The sequence below is a fragment of the Bombina bombina genome, chromosome 4 (assembly GCF_027579735.1).
Source record: "Bombina bombina isolate aBomBom1 chromosome 4, aBomBom1.pri, whole genome shotgun sequence".
Classification (NCBI taxonomy): Eukaryota; Metazoa; Chordata; class Amphibia; order Anura; family Bombinatoridae; genus Bombina; species Bombina bombina.
The window spans coordinates 267,235,748-267,256,204 of NC_069502.1; the positions used below are offsets into that span (position 1 = coordinate 267,235,748).

General features: G+C 37.1%; 1 protein-coding gene across 1 annotated transcript in view; it reads left to right on the forward strand.

Moving 5' to 3' along the window:
* The first annotated feature begins 219 nt into the window (after positions 1–219).
* Positions 220–20,457, forward strand: part of FARSB (phenylalanyl-tRNA synthetase subunit beta) — a 173,905-nt gene continuing 153,667 nt past the window's right edge. The window contains exons 1-10 of the mRNA XM_053709960.1: positions 220–361; positions 2,427–2,482; positions 2,901–3,055; positions 4,517–4,589; positions 6,793–6,908; positions 6,989–7,139; positions 8,526–8,634; positions 10,346–10,416; positions 10,728–10,789; positions 11,231–11,282. Of these exons, the coding sequence (XP_053565935.1) occupies positions 304–361; positions 2,427–2,482; positions 2,901–3,055; positions 4,517–4,589; positions 6,793–6,908; positions 6,989–7,139; positions 8,526–8,634; positions 10,346–10,416; positions 10,728–10,789; positions 11,231–11,282 (903 nt within the window). The 5' untranslated portion in view covers positions 220–303. The remainder of the gene's footprint in view (positions 362–2,426; positions 2,483–2,900; positions 3,056–4,516; positions 4,590–6,792; positions 6,909–6,988; positions 7,140–8,525; positions 8,635–10,345; positions 10,417–10,727; positions 10,790–11,230; positions 11,283–20,457) is intronic.

Sequence of the window (20,457 nt, forward strand, 5' to 3'; positions counted from 1 at the left end):
GTTATAGGAAGGACTCGGCAATCGATAGAGTGCGGATGCTGATGAAACTGTGCGTAATAAAACGTAGGTGCCCTACATAGTGCCTTTAACAAATTAATTTAAAAAATGTCCCTCCGATTGATTGACATAAAAGTAACAACATCGTATCAAATAAAACAAGTTTTATAATTTTTTTTAGAACCGTTTCCTATAAATATATATTTGTATTTCACTGTTAAGTCATCCCAGGCAATGACTTCGGCTTGCCGTTCCGAACAGGAGTCCTGGGCTTGATGCCGGTGCAGTGACCAGTGAGTGAGAACCATGCCGAATGTCAGCGTGAAGAGAGACCTTCTGTACCAGGCCCTGGGTAGAACATACAGTGAGTGACGCTGTAATTGTTGAGATATGTGATAAGCCGCTGAATGAGGAAAAGCATTATAGAGAGTAATGGAGACTAATTACTATAGGTGCTATTGAATTGCAGCTGGGAGCAAGAGAATCGATAATCCCTTCTATTTCAGCGGCAGCGTAACAATATTTGAATTCTAAGGGGGTTAACGCGCATTGCAACCATTTTTGATGTCATTTGAGTTAATACATACGCCTGTCTGGTTAGTAAAAAGAGTCCCACAGTAGTGACAGCTGACATCATTAGCGTGCTAGTGACTTCAGGGACTTATCCCGTCACTATATGAATCCAAGTAAAAACTGTTTAATTACTCCTCCACTGCTCCCCCATAACCAGAGTAGTTTAATCTGGGGGTGGTTAGAGTCAGACACATAGAGATTCCAGGTCTAACCTGATAATGTCACAGATAAATGTATCTGCTAGTTCTCTGTCACTGCCCTCTCCTGGATCCACTCTTATCTCTCTAATAGGTCCTTTTCTGTCTCCTTTCACTTGCGACTCCTCCTCTCCGTTGTCTCTGTCTGTTGGAGTACCTACCTCAAGGCTTTGTTCTGGGTCCTCTTACTTTTCTCTATTTATACTTCCTCACTGGGTAAACATATCAGTAGCTATGACTTCAACTATCCCCTCTATGCTGATAATACTCAGATCTATCTAGCCACCCCTTCACTCTTTCCTTCTGTTCTTTCTCACATCAGTGTCTGCTTCTCTGGAATCTCTTCTTGGATGGCCTCTCGCCACCTAAAAATCAACATGTCCAAGACTGAGCTCCTTCTAACCCCCCCCCCCCCTCTAATTCTACCCTGGTTTCTAACTTTTCAATCACTGTTGATGACACCACTACCTCCCCATCACCCCAAGTCCGCTGCCTAGGAGTTACACTTGACTCCAATCTGTCCTTCATACCCCACATCTAATTTCTCTCTTCATCCTGTTGCAACCACCTACGCAATATCTCCAAAATTCGTCCGTTTCTGAGTGCTGAAACTACTAAACAGCTAATCCACTCCTTGGTAATTTCCCGACTTGACTACTGTAATCTACTAACTGGCCTTCCTCTCTCCCGCCTCTCCCCTCTTTAAGCCACCTCTCCCGGTAATTGTAGTGTACTTTTAGCTTTGTACCCATGGACAGCGCTGCAAAATCTGTTGGCGCTTTTAAATTTACTTCTATTATCTAATTTGTTTTGTTCTCTTGGTATCCTTTTTGTTAAAGAAGCAGCAATAAACTACTGAGAGATAGATGAACGCATTAGGGAGCCAGTAACATGAGGCATATATGTGCAGCCACTAATCAGCAGCTCTTGCGCCTACCTAGGTATCCTTTTAAAAAAAGGATACCAAGAGAACAAAACAAATTAGATAATAGAAGTAAATTTCTCTGCCTGAATCATGAAAGAAAAAAAATTGGGTTTCATGTCCCTTTAACTCTTCAGATTGTTTACTGTATATAGCTTTTCAGTGAAAGTGGCATTGTGAAGGACCTTGCTGGCATTTAAAGAGCCATAAAACCCAAAATTTTCTTTCATGATTTAGGTAGAACATACTATTTTTAACAACTTTCCGGTTTACTTCTATTATCAAATTTGTTTTGTTCTCTTGGTATCATTTGTTGAAGGAGCCACAATGCACAACTGGTTTCTAACTGAACACACAGATGAGCCAATGACAATCAGTGTATATATATGCTGCCACCAATCAGCAGCTAGCACCTAGGTTCTTTGCTGCTCATGAGCTTACCTAGATAAAACTTTCAGCAAAGGAAAACAAGAGAAGGATGCAAAATAAAATAATTTAAGTAAATTGTAAAGTTTTTTAAAATTGTATGCTCTGTCTAAATCATGAATGTCTAATTATGTCTTTACTGTCCCTTTTATGTAAAAATTGGGGTTCAGACTGGAACTGTTTGTTTGTGTGCTGGTAGTATATGTTTTTTTGGTGGCTTTGCCATTGTAAAATTTGGATATGTTTTTAAAAACATTTGAATTGAGCCTTACATTGCATCAGCAATATCAACCCCATTGCTTTTTTTTCAGCTGATGAAGAATTTGATGAGCTATGCTTTGAGTTTGGCCTGGAGTTGGATGAGATTGTAAGTCCATATTTTATGTCCCTGTCATTTTATACATACTGAAAAAAAAGTTTACAAAGGCTTTATCTAAACTACTCCTCATGTTTAACTGTTGGTATTTTTTTTTTTTACTTTTGAAATCTTTATTGAGAGAATAAAAAATTAACAGTATACAACAGGTCAAATGAGTAGGCATAGTAGTTGGTATTTTTTTATTTATATTCTGAATTCAAAATAAAATGTAGACATACTGCACTCTTTATTCAACACCATGAATGCTAATCCTTTTAAGAGTTACATAATAAAAGCAAATGTATGTCTTGTACTTAGGAACATCTAGTGGAATTATTTATTTATTGTAATATTAAAAAAGTATTACAGGATAGATTGATAAACAACTTTTCCTTTTAGTGTCACTTTTTAATTTATTCTTTTTTAGACCACAGAGAAAGAAATTATAAGCAAGGAAAAAGGTGATGGAAAGGCGGATGGTGCATCAGATGTTGTTCTTTTTAAGATAGATGTGCCTGCTAATCGCTATGACCTCCTCTGTCTGGAGGGACTGGTGCGTGGCCTGCAGGTCTTTAAAGAAAGGTATTACTTTTTTGAACACACATTTTTCCTTATGCCAATGTTATTTAAAAATAAGCAAAACTATACATTTTTCCAAAAACAGATGGGCTATATAAATATATAATCTGCAGAAAAATCTATTGTTCAATGTCCCTTTTTAAAGGAATATTAAATTAAAGCAATCCTTTTTTTGTGCATATTTGATTTTAAAACGATCATGTTTGTGTACACGTAGTCTGTGGAATGGTATACTCACTGGTTGCTAATGACAACTCCATTTATGCCATTTAGTCACATTTTATTGTAATTTTAGCATGAAGGATAAATAAATGCATAATGATTTTATTTCTGTTCTTGCAGACTTTGCATACTTATTAGAATAGTTCACCATACTGCAATTTTAAACCTGCTGTATCTATTACACTGTTTCAGAAAGTAAATGGCTGATTAAAATAATCTTCTGATACGCTCTTCTACCAAAATCTGTTTTTATTAATCGTTTACCTATTCTTTCTCTTTCACATGAATGTAATTTTAACTTTAAACAATTGGAGCAGTGCAACTGCTAATATACATCTTAAAGGGCATTATAGTGAAATAAAGGACTCGCTCTAGTTTGTGAGAGAAGCACAAGTGATGATTCAACTCTGTGTTTATCCCCTGCAAAGGGGGTTAAACACATAGTTAAAATACCACTTACATGCCGCAGGAGACAGCAGCTGACCCAATTAGCAGAGGCATTTATGCAACTGTGTCATGTTGAAAACATAGACATGCAGGGATGCTAGTGTTGAATTGGAGCATGTAATTCTTTTTTTTTTTTGCTAGAATTGCTATTTAATATATTTTGTTGTATGATTGTATTTATCAGTGATTACATGTTTGGGGCATCATTCTTTGTATTTGCTCTTCTAGCACTTAACTGTGTTTTTTCTATATTTTTAAATATCAAATACACTTTTGTGTACCCGTTTTATAGATTTTGTGTATTTAGAAAGTAACTCTGGGCTTCACTGCTGTGTGTGTGTGTGTGTATAGACACGAAACCCAGATTTTTTCTTTCATGGTTCAGATAGAGAATACAATTTTAAACAACATTCCAATTTACATCTATTATCTATTTTGCTTCATTCTTTAGATATCCTTTGTTGAAGAAATAGCAGTGCACATGGGTGAGCCAATCACACGAGGCATATATGTGCAGCCACCAATCAGCCCCTACTGAGCCTATTTAGATTTTATTTTCAACAAAGGATATCAAGAGAATGAAACAATTAGATATTTTAAGTAAATTGGAGGTTGTTTAAATCATGCAAGAAAATATTTGGGTTTCTTGTCTCTTTAACCTCTTCCTGATGTTAGGACGTTCCTTGCCATCCTAATTGTGCTGGGCTTTAGCGCCGTTAGGACAGCATCGAACCTTCTAGCTGTTTGGCTGTACCTTTTTGTTTTCTGTAACAGTCTTTCACTTATGTTTTGCAGGATAGATGCACCTAGATACAAGTGTATTGTACCTGCTAATGGAGAGCTACAGCGACTACTCATCACAGAAGAGGTTGACTTATTTTGTTTATATTAAAGGGCTATGGCTATTACATGGAATTTCAAATGTGCCAAAAAAGTATTTGTTCTGTGCTTTTCTGATGTAAAACTCAATTAAAAGTATATTTTTGTAAATATTTTAACACCTTACATTAAAAATAACAGCTGATGTGCAGAATATATTGGCTGTGGTTAAGGGGTTAATTTGTGTTGCAGTCTACCGAGCAACACATTGCACGCTTAGATTTATTCATGCATTATTCACACATAAATTACTGAAGTACAGCAAAGGCCCAGAATATCAACTTTATGAATGTGCCTCTTCTCTGTTAGAATACAGTGAGCTGACGATGAGCTAGAAGTGTAAGCATGTGTTTCGTGATTGCCAAGATTTATAAGCTCTGTGTTTCCTAAGTTTTATATACCGCTTTCCCACTTTTTAAAGGGCACATTTGTGCTCTGTGGCTTCTGACTTCTCAATATGAAGTGTGTGTGTAGCACCAAGAAACTAAAGTAGGCTCTTTAAAATACATTTAACAGGTACTGTATTTAATACAGATGATTACTAGTAATCAAATAGGTTCCTGCTATTATATTAAATACAAAAAGAAGCATGACTAGGCATTCTAAAGTCATTTTATTGTTGAAACAACACTTTAAGGGACACTACAGTCAAAATACAATTCCCCTTGAATTTACCCCTTCCCACTGTAAGAATGTTCCATGCTTGTGAGGATTAAGCATTTCCACCCAACTGTCACAATGGGGAGGGTGTGGGCATGAAGTGGTTAATGGCACTAAGCCTCTGGTTCCCTTACCTTTAACTCTACAAAGGACCTAAAGGGACAAATTAACCCCCAAATATTGCCTACACAACCTCAGTTATCAATGTTGCCACCGCCAAGAACTTTGAATAAAGGGGTGTCTTGGAAACCCAATAACTCACACAATTAACAATTCAGAGTAACGTGCCTTTAACCTTATCTCTTCAGAGTGCAAATTCAGATACTAGAGCCAAAGACAGAATTAGATTTTCTATGTGTTTAATAGCAAAAATACCAATACAGGTTACACAGTGCCAAATTATAAAAACACACAAAATAAGATATATATATAGAAAGATATAGTTCTTTAAAATAAAATGGGACATAATAAACAAACACAATACCATACACTTATTACCAAAGTTTCAGTGATCTGTGGAGAACTCCTTTAGATGTTAACTGCTTCTTGTCCCAGGCTAGTTCTGAATACTTTCTCTGTAACATTCAGTTATAACCCAGTTTTTCCTTTGTCTTTGTTAATTTACTACTAGTCAAATTCCAAGGTAGACCATGGTACAGGGGGGGGGGGGATCTGGAGACCACCGCATTCCTGAACAAACACAGATTCCACACAAAGAAAGAACATTTCAGATTAAACCTGTCAATGCTGAGACCACAATACCACTTCTGCTGGACAGCTGATCCAGGTATCAACTACTCCTCATGAGTGTATCATGCATGACAATGCTGTTAGGACGTCATGGTACATCCTAACCATTTGGCTGTACGGAAGCCATAACGGCTTCCTAACTGGGATCACAGGTTGGAATGTCTGCCTAGCGTCATAAGCACTCCCCCCTACCCAATTCCATTAATAAGAATCACATTATCGCATGAATTATCGCATGATTTAAATTTTTACTTATTTGTTTACATCAGAACTTTGCAAGGGTTAATAAAACAGTATAGCGTATTTTCTTAATTTTGCAATAGAATGTCTTGTTTATGCTGGAAAATTGTCCCCTAGTGTGGCTAAACATTAAGTTTTGTTAGATATGTGTGAATTAGCTGCATATCTTATCTCCCTTAACTGTGGTCAATGAGAGCTGAGAATAAAATAGGTTTGGACAGTGCTTTAAGCAATTATACAGTATATGAAGGTTGGTCAGGCAATTTTGGGAATCCTTAAATACAAAATCTGTACTCCAGCCTCTAGGGAGCATGGGTAAAGCACAATATGGAGAATTTATCAATGTTCCTTTAAAGGGACAGTGTACTGTAAACATTTCTCCTCTTTAATGTGTTTCTGAAAATCCATTTCACCTGCCAGAGTGTATTCCGTTGTTTACAAATATCACCTTTACCGTTATTTTGTCATTTGAAATAGCTACTTTTTTCTGTTGAAGCTGCCACCTGTTATAGCTTGTCTTTTTATTTTTATTAATTACACAGACTGCAGCAGTGCGCCCTCATGCAGTGGCTGCTGTTCTCCGGAACATAACATTCACACCAGAAAGTTATGAGAGCTTCATTGAATTGCAAGAGAAACTTCATCAGAACATCTGCAGGTATGGGATCACTAGCCCTAGACATAGGCTGCCGCAGTAAAGCATCTTTCTCTTCACTTTTTAATGTGTTTCTCCCACAGAAAAAGGGCACTTGTGGCCATCGGTACTCATGACCTGGATACCATCTCTGGGCCCTTTACTTACACAGCCAAGCCACCTTCAGAAATTAAATTTAAGCCCTTAAACCAAAGCAAGGAGTACACTGCCCCAGAGCTCATGGAGCTGTACAGGGTGAGGAATCTGATTATGTTTTGAAACCCCAAGTGCCCTGTTTTTTTTATATATGTAGTGCTTAGTTTGCCTAGATATTTTTATTTTATAGAATGTAGCTGTGCTTTACAAATAAGATGGTTTAATAATAATTAGTCTTGTAAATTATAATAGTTTCTGCTTGCTTACTTTGTTGATTGCATTGAAAATAAGAGTTTATTCAATTAAATGCTAAAGAGCTCACTGCACATTTTTATAAGTCAGATAAGGATTTTGTATAGAGAGATATGAGTAATGCTAGTGGTAGGTAAGAATTGTAGCTCGTAGGTGATGTTTATGTTGTAATCTAACATTTGTCAGCAGATAATGGCTTAATCTTTCTTGTTTACCCATAAATGAACACATGTAATCACAATTGTGGAGTCCTCGGTGCCGATGGTCACAGTCAGTGTTGCCTGGTGTGTTTTGTGCATTCCTCTGATGAAGTGCATGTGCGAAATGCGCCAGGCAACTCTGACTGTGACCCTCAGCCTTACTCGGCTTGGAATTGTCCAAATAAACCTTTTTTTGTTTAAAAGACTTTTTGTTCCAGTGTGACTTCCTTTTTGCTCCACTATTACCCAGGCATTATTGAATTCCCATAAAGGGACAGGAAACCCCAACATTTTATTTAATGATTCAGATAAAACATACAGTTTTAAACAACTTTCCAATGTGCTTCAATTATCAAATCTACTTCATTCTCTTGTTATCCTTTGCTGAAGGAACATCATTGCACTACTGATGATAACTGAAAACTTATATTTAGCCAATCATAAGAGACTGTGTGCGGGCACCAATCGGCAGCTGGTGCCCACTAGTGTAGGATATGTGCATATTTTTTTTCAACAAGGGATGCCAAGAGAATGAAGCACATTTGAAAATAGAAATGAATTGAAAAGTGTCTTAAAATTACATGCGCTATCTGAATAATGCAAGTTTAATTTTGACTTTCCTATCCCCTTAAACTTAGTATTTGCCTTTTCCACCTCTAATGGAAGATTATTCTTTGAATAAACCACTCTGTAAAAAAAGTGCTTCTGCAGATTGCTCTTGAACCTACTACCCTGTAACTTGTAGATATTGTTCTGTGGCAGTGAGAATAAGTAGTTCGCGTAAACAGCATATTGCATGGTCAGTTTTATAGCATACAAAGGTAATTTGGATTTGTGAAATGAGTTGACGGTGGATACTCTAAATTGGCCTGGTGCTTTTTATATACTATGGTTTGTGTTCAGTTTTAAGAGCATGAGCATATTTAAATGTGGTTAGTGTCTTATACTGATAAGCTGCTCTTCCATTATCTCTTACTAGAGATTTTTCATTTTAGCATTTTTTTTTTTTTTTCCTTTTAAAAAAAACCCTCAGGGGGACAGTCATCTCAAACACTTCCTACACATTATTGAGGATAAACCGGTGTATCCTATCATCTACGACAGTAATGGTGTAGTGTTGTCTATGCCACCAATTATCAATGGTAAGACCTGCACATGCTGCCTTATCAAATGTATAAGATGAATTACATTTGTGCTCTAGGAATCTGTTTGTGCCAGTTGGAATAATGTGTGCATTTCATGAATGGATCAGATTGTTTAATATATGGATAACTATTAAAGGTATACTAAACCCATATTTTGTCTTTCATGATTCAGGTACACCTCATTCACATGCTATCTTGATTTTAAAAAGCTAGACTGTAAGCTTAAGAGCTGTCCCATTTTTGGTTCTGAACCTGGTTAGCGCTTGCTGATTGGTTTGCTAATCAGCAAGCGCTAACCAGGTGCTGAAGCAAAAATGGGCCGGCTCCTAACCTTACATTACTGCTATTTCAAATAAAGACAACAAGAGAACAAAGAAAATTTGAAAATCGGAGCAAATGAGAAAGTTGGTTAAAATTGCATGCTCTTTCTGAATCATGAAAGAAAAAAATTGTGTTTAGTATCCCTTTAAGCTTTTCAATTTAACATATATAATTTTTTTTTATATATTTTTATTATGGAAAGCACCTAATACAAATCCAGTATCAACACCAGACAATGTAAAACTACTATTGTTTTATCTTTTAGACAATCAAATGAGAGCAGCACAAAGTGCTGTTCAATAAAGAAAAATAGAATAAAGCATAATAAGCAAACTCAGGGAGGTGGGGTATAACCTCTTGTTCCTCACAATGAATAGAGAAACATGGTCATTTTTTTTTTTTTTTTTTTTTTTTTAGAACAATTATCCTGCTCTTTCAATGAGTGGGCTTATATCTGGCCAGCTCTAACAATGTCAAATACCTCCCAGCATAGGTCCAATTTTTGAGAGTTCTGACAGCTCTAAAGAGACACACCATAGAAATTGATCTCAAGATTCCTCGTTTGAAAGAGGGGCTCCACCATTTAAATAAGATTTCATATCCCTTTAGCTGTAAAGTAATTGTTCTAATAATTATTATGCCTAGTCAGTATGGACAGGGTTTTGCATACATTGTTTTAAAGGGACATAATACTCATATGCTAAATCACTTGAAACTGATGCAGTATAACTGTAAAAAGCTGACAGGAAAATATCACCTGAGCATCTCCATGTAAAAAAGGAAGATATTTTACCTCACAATCTCCTCAGCTCAGCAGAGTAAGTTCTGTGTAAAAAGTTATACTTCACCTGCTCCCAGCTGCAGGTAAAAAAAAAAAAAAAATGAAGAAATAAACTGCAGCCAATCGGCATCAGCAGTGCTGAGGTCATGAACTCTTACTGTGATCTCATGAGATTTGACTTAACTCTCATGAGATTTCATAGTAAGCTTCCTTTACCTGATTGGTGAAATAATATGAGAGTTCACGAGGCTCATCCTTTCAGCTGTCCCAGGACAGACACACTAAAATGCTGCTTAGAAATCCTTTACAATGGGAGGTGGCTACTGAGGAACTTTTGAGGTAAAATATCTTTCTTTTTTACATAGAGATGTTCAGGAGATATTTTCTAGTCAGCTTTTTACAGCTATGCTGCATCACTTTCAAGTGTTTAAACATTTGGGTATTATGGCCCTTTAAGTCACTCCTCTGGAAAATTAAAATAAGGTGTGGAATGTCTTTGCAGCAAGGGGTTAAACTACATTATAAAATCTGCACCAGATCTTTATTTTGATGATCTCAAATTAATTCTCTAGTTTCATTCTTATCCTTTATTTTTTTGTGTTTTAGGCGATCATACAAAAATCACTTTGAATACTCATAATGTATTCATAGAATGCACTGCAACTGATCTGACAAAGGTAACAAGCAATGCACTTATACTTCTACTTTTAACTATTCCTTGCTAACTCCTAGGGGGAAAAATATCAGTCTTCTCCAGTGAAAAGAGAGCCAATAGCTGCTGTGAATCCACATAACCACACATATAAATGGCATAGGCAATTATTCGTGGCCTCTCTACATCTGACAGTGTGCCCCAACCAATATATGGTTCTTGGAAATGCCTCTGAAAAATATTGATTTACATTTATGGTTATATTATCCACATGTCAGAGCATAAAATATAATTGTTTACATGCTGAAGATTAATCTATGTTCCTCTGTCTTTTAGGCTAAAATTGTCCTGGATATTATTGTCACAATGTTCAGTGAATATTGTGAGGAACCTTTCACGTGAGTGGAAAAGCAAAAAAAACTGTACAGCCAAAATACTCAGTTACTGGGTTAAACAGTGTCTAGTGACAGATGCTTTGCTTTATAATTTACCTCTTTCAAATAAAGCATCTGATCTATCTCAGACGTGTCCTTACTTTTTGCATGAGGTGTTGGTTGACTTTTTTTTTTTTTTTTTATAATTTTTTTGGGGCAAATTTTGTTACTAAGCACACACAAACACACAAGTGTATAAACACACACACGTACACGTGTATACATACACACGCGCACACACACGTATATACACACACACACGTATATACGCACACAGGTATAATCTGTAAATTGGCATATCTAGTCTGTACAGTCTAGTTGGATATCATTTTGATATTGTATTTTTATAATGAGAGGATTTATCTATATAACTTCTGAATTATTCACTTTTTCTCTTTTTTTCAGTGTTGAGGCTGCTGAGGTCATTTACCCTGATGGAAAGTGCTATACTTACCCGGTAAGGAATCACCGTCAGTAGCATCAGCTTTAAATGTTTTTTATAGCTTTATTTTATAACTGGTTTATCATCACAAAGTTATGTGTTAATTAAAGAAACCTAGTACTATAAATTTTAGTTCCTCTTAATGTTTCTCCAATCACTTGTTATATCTATCTATCTATCTATCATGTTCATTCTTAAAATGAGACTGGTTTTGCTCATTGGAAACTGTCTCTCATAATGAAAATTTCAAAACCAAAGTGTTGGTTAAGATCTTCTCTTCCTGCAAGTTCAGTCCATTTGAATGCCTGTTCTTGAGAGCAATGAGTGGGGCTTTAAATCATCAAAATCAGCTATTTCTTTCATGTAATTAGCAAGAGTCCATGAGCTAGTGACGTATGGGATATACATTCCTACCAGGAGGGGCAAAGTTTCCCAAACCTCAAAATGCCTATAAATACACCCCTCACCACACCCACAATTCAGTTTTACAAACTTTGCCTCCGATGGAGGTGGTGAAGTAAGTTTGTGCTAGATTCTACGTTGATATGCGCTCCGCAGCAAGTTGGAGCCCGGTTTTCCTCTCAGCGTGCAGTGAATGTCAGAGGGATGTGAGGAGAGTATTGCCTATTTGAATGCAGTGATCTCCTTCTACGGGGTCTATTTCATAGGTTCTCTGTTATCGGTCGTAGAGATTCATCTCTTACCTCCCTTTTCAGATCGACGATATACTCTTATATATACCATTACCTCTGCTGATTCTCGTTTCAGTACTGGTTTGGCTTTCTACAAACATGTAGATGAGTGTCCTGGGGTAAGTAAATCTTATTTTCTGTGACACTCTAAGCTATGGTTGGGCACTTTGTTTATAAAGTTCTAAATATATGTATTCAAACATTTATTTGCCTTGACTCAGAATGTTCAACTTTCCTTATTTTTCAGACAGTCAGTTTCATATTTGGGATAATGCATTTGATTTAATCATTTTTTCTTACCTTCAATTTGACTATTTTCCCTGTGGGCTGTTAGGCTCGCGGGGGCTGAAAATGCTTCATTTTATTGCGTCATTCTTAGCGCAGACTTTTTTGGCGCAAAAATTCTTTTCCGTTTCCGGCGTCATACGTGTCGCCGGAAGTTGCGTCATTTTTTGACGTTATTTTGCGCCAAAAATGTCGGCGTTCCGGATGTGGCGTCATTTTTGGCGCCAAAAAGCATTTAGGCGCCAAATAATGTGGGCGTCTTATTTGGCGCTAAAAAATATGGGCGTCGCTTTTGTCTCCACATTATTTAAGTCTCATTTTTCATTGCTTCTGGTTGCTAGAAGCTTGTTCTTTGGCATTTTTTCCCATTCCTGAAACTGTCATTTAAGGAATTTGATCAATTTTGCTTTATATGTTGTTGTTTTTTCTCTTACATATTGCAAGATGTCTCACGTTGCATCTGAGTCAGAAGATACTACAGGAAAATCGCTGTCTAGTGCTGGATCTACCAAAGCTAAGTGTATCTGCTGTAAACTTTTGGTAGCTATTCCTCCAGCTGTTGTTTGTATTGATTGTCATGACAAACTTGTTAATGCAGATAATATTTCCTTTAGTAAAGTACCATTGCCTGTTGCAGTTCCTTCAACATCTAAGGTGCAGAATGTTCCTGATAACATAAGAGATTTTGTTTCTGAATCCATAAAGAAGGCTATGTCTGTTATTTCTCCTTCTAGTAAATGTAAAAAATCTTTTAAAACTTCTCTCCCTACAGATGAATTTTTAAATGAACATCATCATTCTGATTCTGATGACTCTTCTGGTTCAGAGGATTCTGTCTCAGAGGTTGATGCTGATAAATCTTCATATTTATTTAAAATGGAATTTATTCGTTCTTTACTTAAAGAAGTTCTAATTGCTTTAGAAATAGAGGATTCTGGTCCTCTTGATACTAATTCTAAACGTTTGGATAAGGTATTTAAATCTCCTGTGCTTATTCCAGAAGTTTTTCCTGTTCCTAATGCTATTTCTGCAGTAATTTCCAAAGAATGGGATAAATTGGGTAATTCATTTACTCCTTCTAAACGTTTTAAGCAATTATATCCTGTGCCGTCTGACAGATTAGAATTTTGGGACAAAATCCCTAAAGTTGATGGGGCTATTTCTACCCTTGCTAAACGTACTACTATTCCTACGTCAGATGGTACTTCGTTTAAGGATCCTTTAGATAGGAAAATTGAATCCTTTCTAAGAAAAGCTTATCTGTGTTCAGGTAATCTTCTTAGACCTGCTATATCTTTGGCTGATGTTGCTGCAGCTTCAACTTTTTGGTTGGAAACCTTAGCGCAACAAGTAACACATCATGATTCTCATGATATTATTCTTCTTCTTCAGCATGCTAATAATTTTATCTGTGATGCCATCTTTGATATTATCAGAGTTGATGTCAGGTTTATGTCTCTAGCTATTTTAGCTAGAAGAGCTTTATGGCTTAAGACTTGGAATGCTGATATGGCTTCTAAATCAACTCTACTTTCCATTTCTTTCCAGGGTAACAAATTATTTGGTTCTCAGTTGGATTCTATTATTTCAACTGTTACTGGTGGGAAAGGAACTTTTTTACCACAGGATAAAAAATCTAAGGGTAAAAACAGAGCTAATAATCGTTTTCGTTCCTTTCGTTTCAACAAAGAACAAAAACCTGATCCTTCATCCTCAGGAGCAGTTTCAGTTTGGAAACCATCTCCAATCTGGAATAAATCCAAGCCAGCCAGAAAGGCAAAGCCTGCTTCTAAGTCCACATGAAGGTGCGGCCCTCATTCCAGCTCAGCTGGTAGGGGGCAGGTTACTTTTTTTCAAAGAAATTTGGATCAATTCTGTTCACAATCTTTGGATTCAGAACATTGTTTCAGAAGGGTACAGAATTGGTTTCAAGATGAGACCTCCTGCAAAGAGATTTTTTCTTTCCCGTGTCCCAGTAAATCCAGTAAAAGCTCAAGCATTTCTGAATTGTGTTTCAGATCTAGAGTTGACTGGAGTAATTATGCCAGTTCCAGTTCAGGAACAGGGGATGGGGTTTTATTCAAATCTCTTCATTGTACCAAAGAAGGAGAATTCCTTCAGACCAGTTCTGGATCTAAAAATATTGAATCGTTATGTAAGGATACCAACGTTCAAGATGGTAACTGTAAGGACTATCTTGCCTTTTGTTCAGCAAGGGAATTATATGTCCACAATAGATTTACAGGATGCATATCTGCATATTCCGATTCATCCGGATCATTATCGGTTCCTGAGATTCTCTTTTCTGGACAAGCATTACCAGTTTGTGGCTCTGCCGTTTGGCCTTGCTACAGCTCCAAGAATTTTTACAAAGGTTCTCGGTGCCCTTCTGTCTGTAATCAGAGAACAGGGTATTGTGGTATTTCCTTATTTGGACGATATCTTGGTACTTGCTCAGTCTTTACATTTAGCAGAATTTCATACGAATCGACTTGTGTTGTTTCTTCAAGATCATGGTTGGAGGATCAATTTACCAAAAAGTTAATTGATTCCTCAGACAAGGGTAACCTTTCTGGGTTTCCAAATAGATTCAGTGTCCATGACTCTGTCTTTAACAGACAAGAGGCGTCTAATACTGATGGCAGCTTGTCGAAACCTTCAGTCACAATCATTCCCTTCGGTAGCCTTATGCATGGAAATTCTAGGTCTTATGACTGCTGCATCGGACGCGATCCCCTTTGCTCGTTTTCACATGCGACCTCTTCAGCTTTGTATGCTGAATCAATGGTGCAAGGATTACACAAAGATATCTCAATTAATATCTTTAAAACCGATTGTTCAACACTCTCTAACGTGATGGACAGATCATCATCGTTTAATTCAGGGGGCTTCTTTTGTGCTTCCGACCTGGACTGTAATTTCAACAGATGCAAGTCTCACAGGTTGGGGAGCTGTGTGGGGATCTCTGACGGCACAAGGAGTTTGGGAATCTCAGGAGGTGAGATTACCGATCAATATTTTGGAACTCCGTGCAATTTTCAGAGCTCTTCAGTTTTGGCCTCTTCTGAAGAGAGAATCGTTCATTTGTTTTCAGACAGACAATGTCACAACTGTGGCATACATCAATCATCAAGGAGGAACTCACAGTCCTCTGGCTATGAAAGAAGTATCTCAAATTTTGGTTTGGGCGGAATCCAGCTCCTGTCTAATCTCTGCGGTTCATATCCCAGGTGTAGACAATTGGGAAGCGGATTATCTCAGTCGCCAAACGTTGCATCCGGGCGAATGGTCTCTTCACCCAGAGGTATTTCTTCAGATCGTTCAAATGTGGTAACTTCCAGAAATAGATTTGATGGCGTCCCATCTAAACAAGAAACTTCCCAGGTATCTGTCCAGATCCCGGGATCCTCAGGCGGAGGCAGTGGATGCATTATCACTTCCTTGGAAGTATCATCCTGCCTATATCTTTCCGCCTCTAGTTCTTCTTCCAAGAGTAATCTCCAAGATTCTGAAGGAATGCTCGTTTGTTCTGCTGGTAGTTCCGGCATGGCCTCACAGGTTTTGGTATGTGGATCTTGTCCGGATGGCCTCTTGCCAACTGTGGACTCTTCAGTTAAGACCAGACCTTCTGTCACAAGGTCCTTTTTTCCATCAGGATCTGAAATCCTTAAATTTAAAGGTATGGAGATTGAACGCTTGATTCTTCGTCAAAGAGGTTTCTCTGACGCTGTGATTAATACTATGTTACAGGCTCGTAAATCTGTGTCTAGAGAGATATATTATAGAGTCTGGAAGACTTATATTTCTTGGTGTATTTCTCATCATTTTTCTTGGCATTCTTTTAGAATTCCGAGAATTTTACAGTTTCTTCAGGATGGTTTAGATAAAGGTTTGTCCGCAAGTTCCTTGAAAGGACAAATCTCTGCTCTTTCTGTTCTTTTTCACAGAAAGATTGCTATTCTTCCTGATATTCATTGTTTTGTACAAGCTTTGGTTCGTATAAAACCTGTCATTAAGTCAATTTCTCCTCCTTGGAGTTTGAATTTGGTTCTGGGGGCTCTTCAAGCTCCTCCGTTTGAACCTATGCATTCATTGGACATTAAATTACTTTCTTGGAAAGTTTTGTTCCTTTTGGCCATCTCTTCTGCCAGAAGAGTTTCTGAATTATCTGCTCTTTCTTGTGAGTCTCCTTTTCTGATTTTTCATCAGGATAAGGCGGTGTTGCGAACTTCTTTTGAATTTTTACCTAAAGTTGTGAATTCCAACAACATTAGTAGAGAAATTGTGGTTCCTTCATTATGTCCTAATCCTAAGAATTCTAAGGAGAAATCATTGCATTCTTTGGATGTTGTTAGAGCTTTGAAATATTATGTTGAAGCTACTAAATCTTTCAGAAAGACTTCTAGTCTATTTGTTATCTTTTCCGGTTCTAGAAAAGGCCAGAAAGCTTCTGCCATTTCTTTGGCATCTTGGTTGAAATCTTTAATTCATCTTGCCTATGTTGAGTCGGGTAAAACTCCGCCTCAGAGAATTACAGCTCATTCTACTAGGTCAGTTTCTTCTTCCTGGGCGTTTAGGAATGAAGCTTCGGTTGATCAGATTTGCAAAGCAGCAACTTGGTCCTCTTTGCATTCTTTTACTAAATTCTACCATTTTGATGTATTTTCTTCTTCTGAAGCAGTTTTTGGTAGAAAAGTACTTCAGGCAGCGGTTTCAGTTTGAATCTTCTGCTTATGTTTTTCGTTAAACTTTATTTTGGGTGTGGATTATTTTCAGCAGGAATTAGCTGTCTTTATTTTATCCCTCCCTCTCTAGTGACTCTTGTGTGGAAAGATCCACATCTTGGGTAATCATTATCCCATACGTCACTAGCTCATGGAGTCTTGCTAATTACATGAAAGAAAACATAATTTATGTAAGAACTTACCTGATAAATTCATTTCTTTCATATTAGCAAGAGTCCATGAGGCCCGCCCTTTTTTGTGGTGGTTATGATTTTGTATAAAGCACAATTATTCCAATTCCTTATTTTATATGCTTTCGCACTTTTTTATCACCCCACTTCTTGGCTATTCGTTAAACTGAATTGTGGGTGTGGTGAGGGGTGTATTTATAGGCATTTTGAGGTTTGGGAAACTTTGCCCCTCCTGGTAGGAATGTATATCCCATACGTCACTAGCTCATGGACTCTTGCTAATATGAAAGAAATGAATTTATCAGGTAAGTTCTTACATAAATTATGTTTTTAAATACAAAAATAAACACATTCAAATACTTTAATACTCTGCAGGTGGTATAAAAAGTAATTGTGAACACATTAAAGAGACATGAAACGCAAACATTTTCTTTGATTCAGATAGACCATGCGATTTTAAACAACTTTCCAGTTTATCGATTTTTTTTGGTATCCTTTATTGATGGTGCAGCAATGCACTACTGGGACCTAGCTGAACACACCGGTAAATCAACAACGAGCATATATGTGCAGCCACCAATCAGCTGCTAGCTCACAGCTATTTAGCCTCCCTAGGTATCATTTTCCACAAAGGATATTAAGAGAACAATGCAAATTAGATAATAGAAGTAAATTGGAAAGTTGTATAAAATTGTATGCTGTATCTGAATCATGAAATGACTTTTTGGGTTTCATGCTCCTTTAAGGGTATACAGATTTTATAGTACAATGCCCTTTTAAGCTTTATGTACACAGGTCCATGCATTAGTATATCTCACGGCACTCTATTTTATTAATGCAAACTGAGCTAATATTAATGTTGGTGATTAGATGAGTGTGATTTAGACCAGTGTTTTTTTTGTTTGTTTGTTTTTTCCCTCTCTCTTAAAGGGGCAGTGTACTTCAGATTTTTTGTTTAACCCTTTGAGTGCTAAGCACTTTCCCACCTGGGTGCTAAGATTTTTTAATGTGTGTTTTTTATTTTTTTTTAACTTTTTTTTTTTTTTCTCAGACACCCAATACTTACACTGTTGGAAAGGTTAGGCAATTACCTTTCCAATGGTGGGTCTTGGGGCTGCTGTAGCTGCTTAGATGCCTGAGATACAGGCTTCTAAGCAGCATGCCCCCTGCTCCTATACTTAACATTGTTAAGTATAAATAAAGTTGCATGGTGACGTCATCACGCGTGACATCACCACGCAAAACGGAAAGCCCCGGCGATGCCTGTCACTCTACAGGCACGATCGTCGGGGTAGGAGCGGGTGGGAGCCGCCAGAGCTCCCTCAAGGTGGGAGAGTGCTAGCGACGGCTCAGAGCCGTCGTTAGCACTCAAGGGGTTAAAAAGATAGATAATCCCTTTATTACCCATTCCCCAGTTTTGCATAACCAACACAGTTATATTAATACACTTTTTACCTCTGTGATTACCGTTTATCTAAGCTTCTGCAGACTGCCCCCTAAATGTAGCCACCCATCAGCAAGGGTGCTGGACCAATAATGGGTTGCCTCCTAAGCTTAGATTCCTGCCTTTTCAAATAAAGATAGCGAGAGAACAAAGAAAATTGATAAAAGTTGTAAATGAGAAAGTTGCTTAAAATTGCATGCTCTATCTGAATCATGAAAGGAAAAAAATTGGCTTTAGTGTCCCTTTAATGTCATTTTTTTTTTATTTTAAAAAAGCTACATGCCTCCATTGACTCCATTTAAATCCCCCTCTCTATCCATTTCACATCCCTGTGCTAGAGCTGCTTTTAGCTTCTTGACACATCATATTAATACATCAATTTCAGTATCTTGTGTGTGAAGTGTTCACACAAATTACACTTTTTTCAGTAGACTAAGCATTTTTAGAACATATCTTTAGTTTGCAGATATGGCATAATATGGTAAGATTCATTCATATAAAATGCAAAAAATGTTATATTTGTATGTCCATTTCTATTGCTTACATAGTATGTGTTCAACTTCCCAAAACACCAAAATGTAGGATTGTATACCTATACTGTGCAATAAAAATGTGGTATAAAACCTCGAACCTTAAAAATCTTAAATAAAAAAATCTTTAGAAAAGTGGCTTAACCCACTTTGACAGTAAATTATTCTACCCTTGTGTAAACTCACTCTACATAGCAAAAAATATCAAATAGTTGCAACAAAAATCAGCCTATATATTATCACAAAATATTAACTACTTACAATCACCAGTTACCTCATTTATATTGAATGTTGCTGGCTGATCATTAGAAGTAAGACGGTCACTTCATTTTAGGGAATAGCGGCTCCTTTGGAGCAACACACTACATATATTAAAGGGACATGAAACTCATATTTGTTTCTTTCTTGATTTAGATAGAGGATACAATTTTAAACAACTTTCCACTTTACTTCTATTATCTAATTTTGCTTCATTCTTTGTTGAAAAAGAAGCAATGCATTACTGGGAGCATTGGGTGAGTCAATAAAATATATGTGCAACTACAAATCAGCAGCTCCTTAGCCTACCTAGGGATCCTTTTCAACAAGTGATACCAGGACAACAAAATAAATTGGATAATAGAAGTAAATTAAAAAGTTGTTTAAAATCAAATGCTCTATCTGTATCATGAAGGAAAATATTTGGGTTTAATGTCCCTTTAAGTACTTTAGGTAGGTTATTGCCATTTTTATAGCAATCACCTAGAAATGACAGTTGTATGAGTCTAGCCTTTTTCCATAATAGGGAAGGATACTGCTTTGTGTTTTGGGGGTAGGAACTTTATTTGCCCCTGTCCCTTATCAAATGGCCAACTGGGGTATAATTTTGGCAGGTGATTACCTGACAGAGGGTGTAGTTTAAAAGTGAGGATCTTTATATCTTTTAAATCAAGGGGTATCTGGGACCCACTCCCCCGCCAGTAACAATGGCCTGGTTTCTAGTGAGGCAGTCTATCACCATTTGTAACTGTGATTAGCTGCATTGTAGGGAGACAATAGATCCCCACATTAATTATTTATTTATTTTAAAAAAGAAAGAAAAAAAGCTGTGATCACCCACATTATTTTAAAAGCCATACTATACTCTTTTAAAAGGGGTTGGCATGTCCCTGTAGATGGTGTGGGCCTGAGATGTTGGCTTTTAATTACAGGGAATTCCTTGTTCCCAGTAACCTCTGCACTCCTGTGAACAGTGATTTCACTCAGACTTCCCAGTACAGGTGGCTGGGGGGGGGGGGTTCAAATGATCTAAAATTGAATAGGGGATTCCCCAGGAGGGTAACAT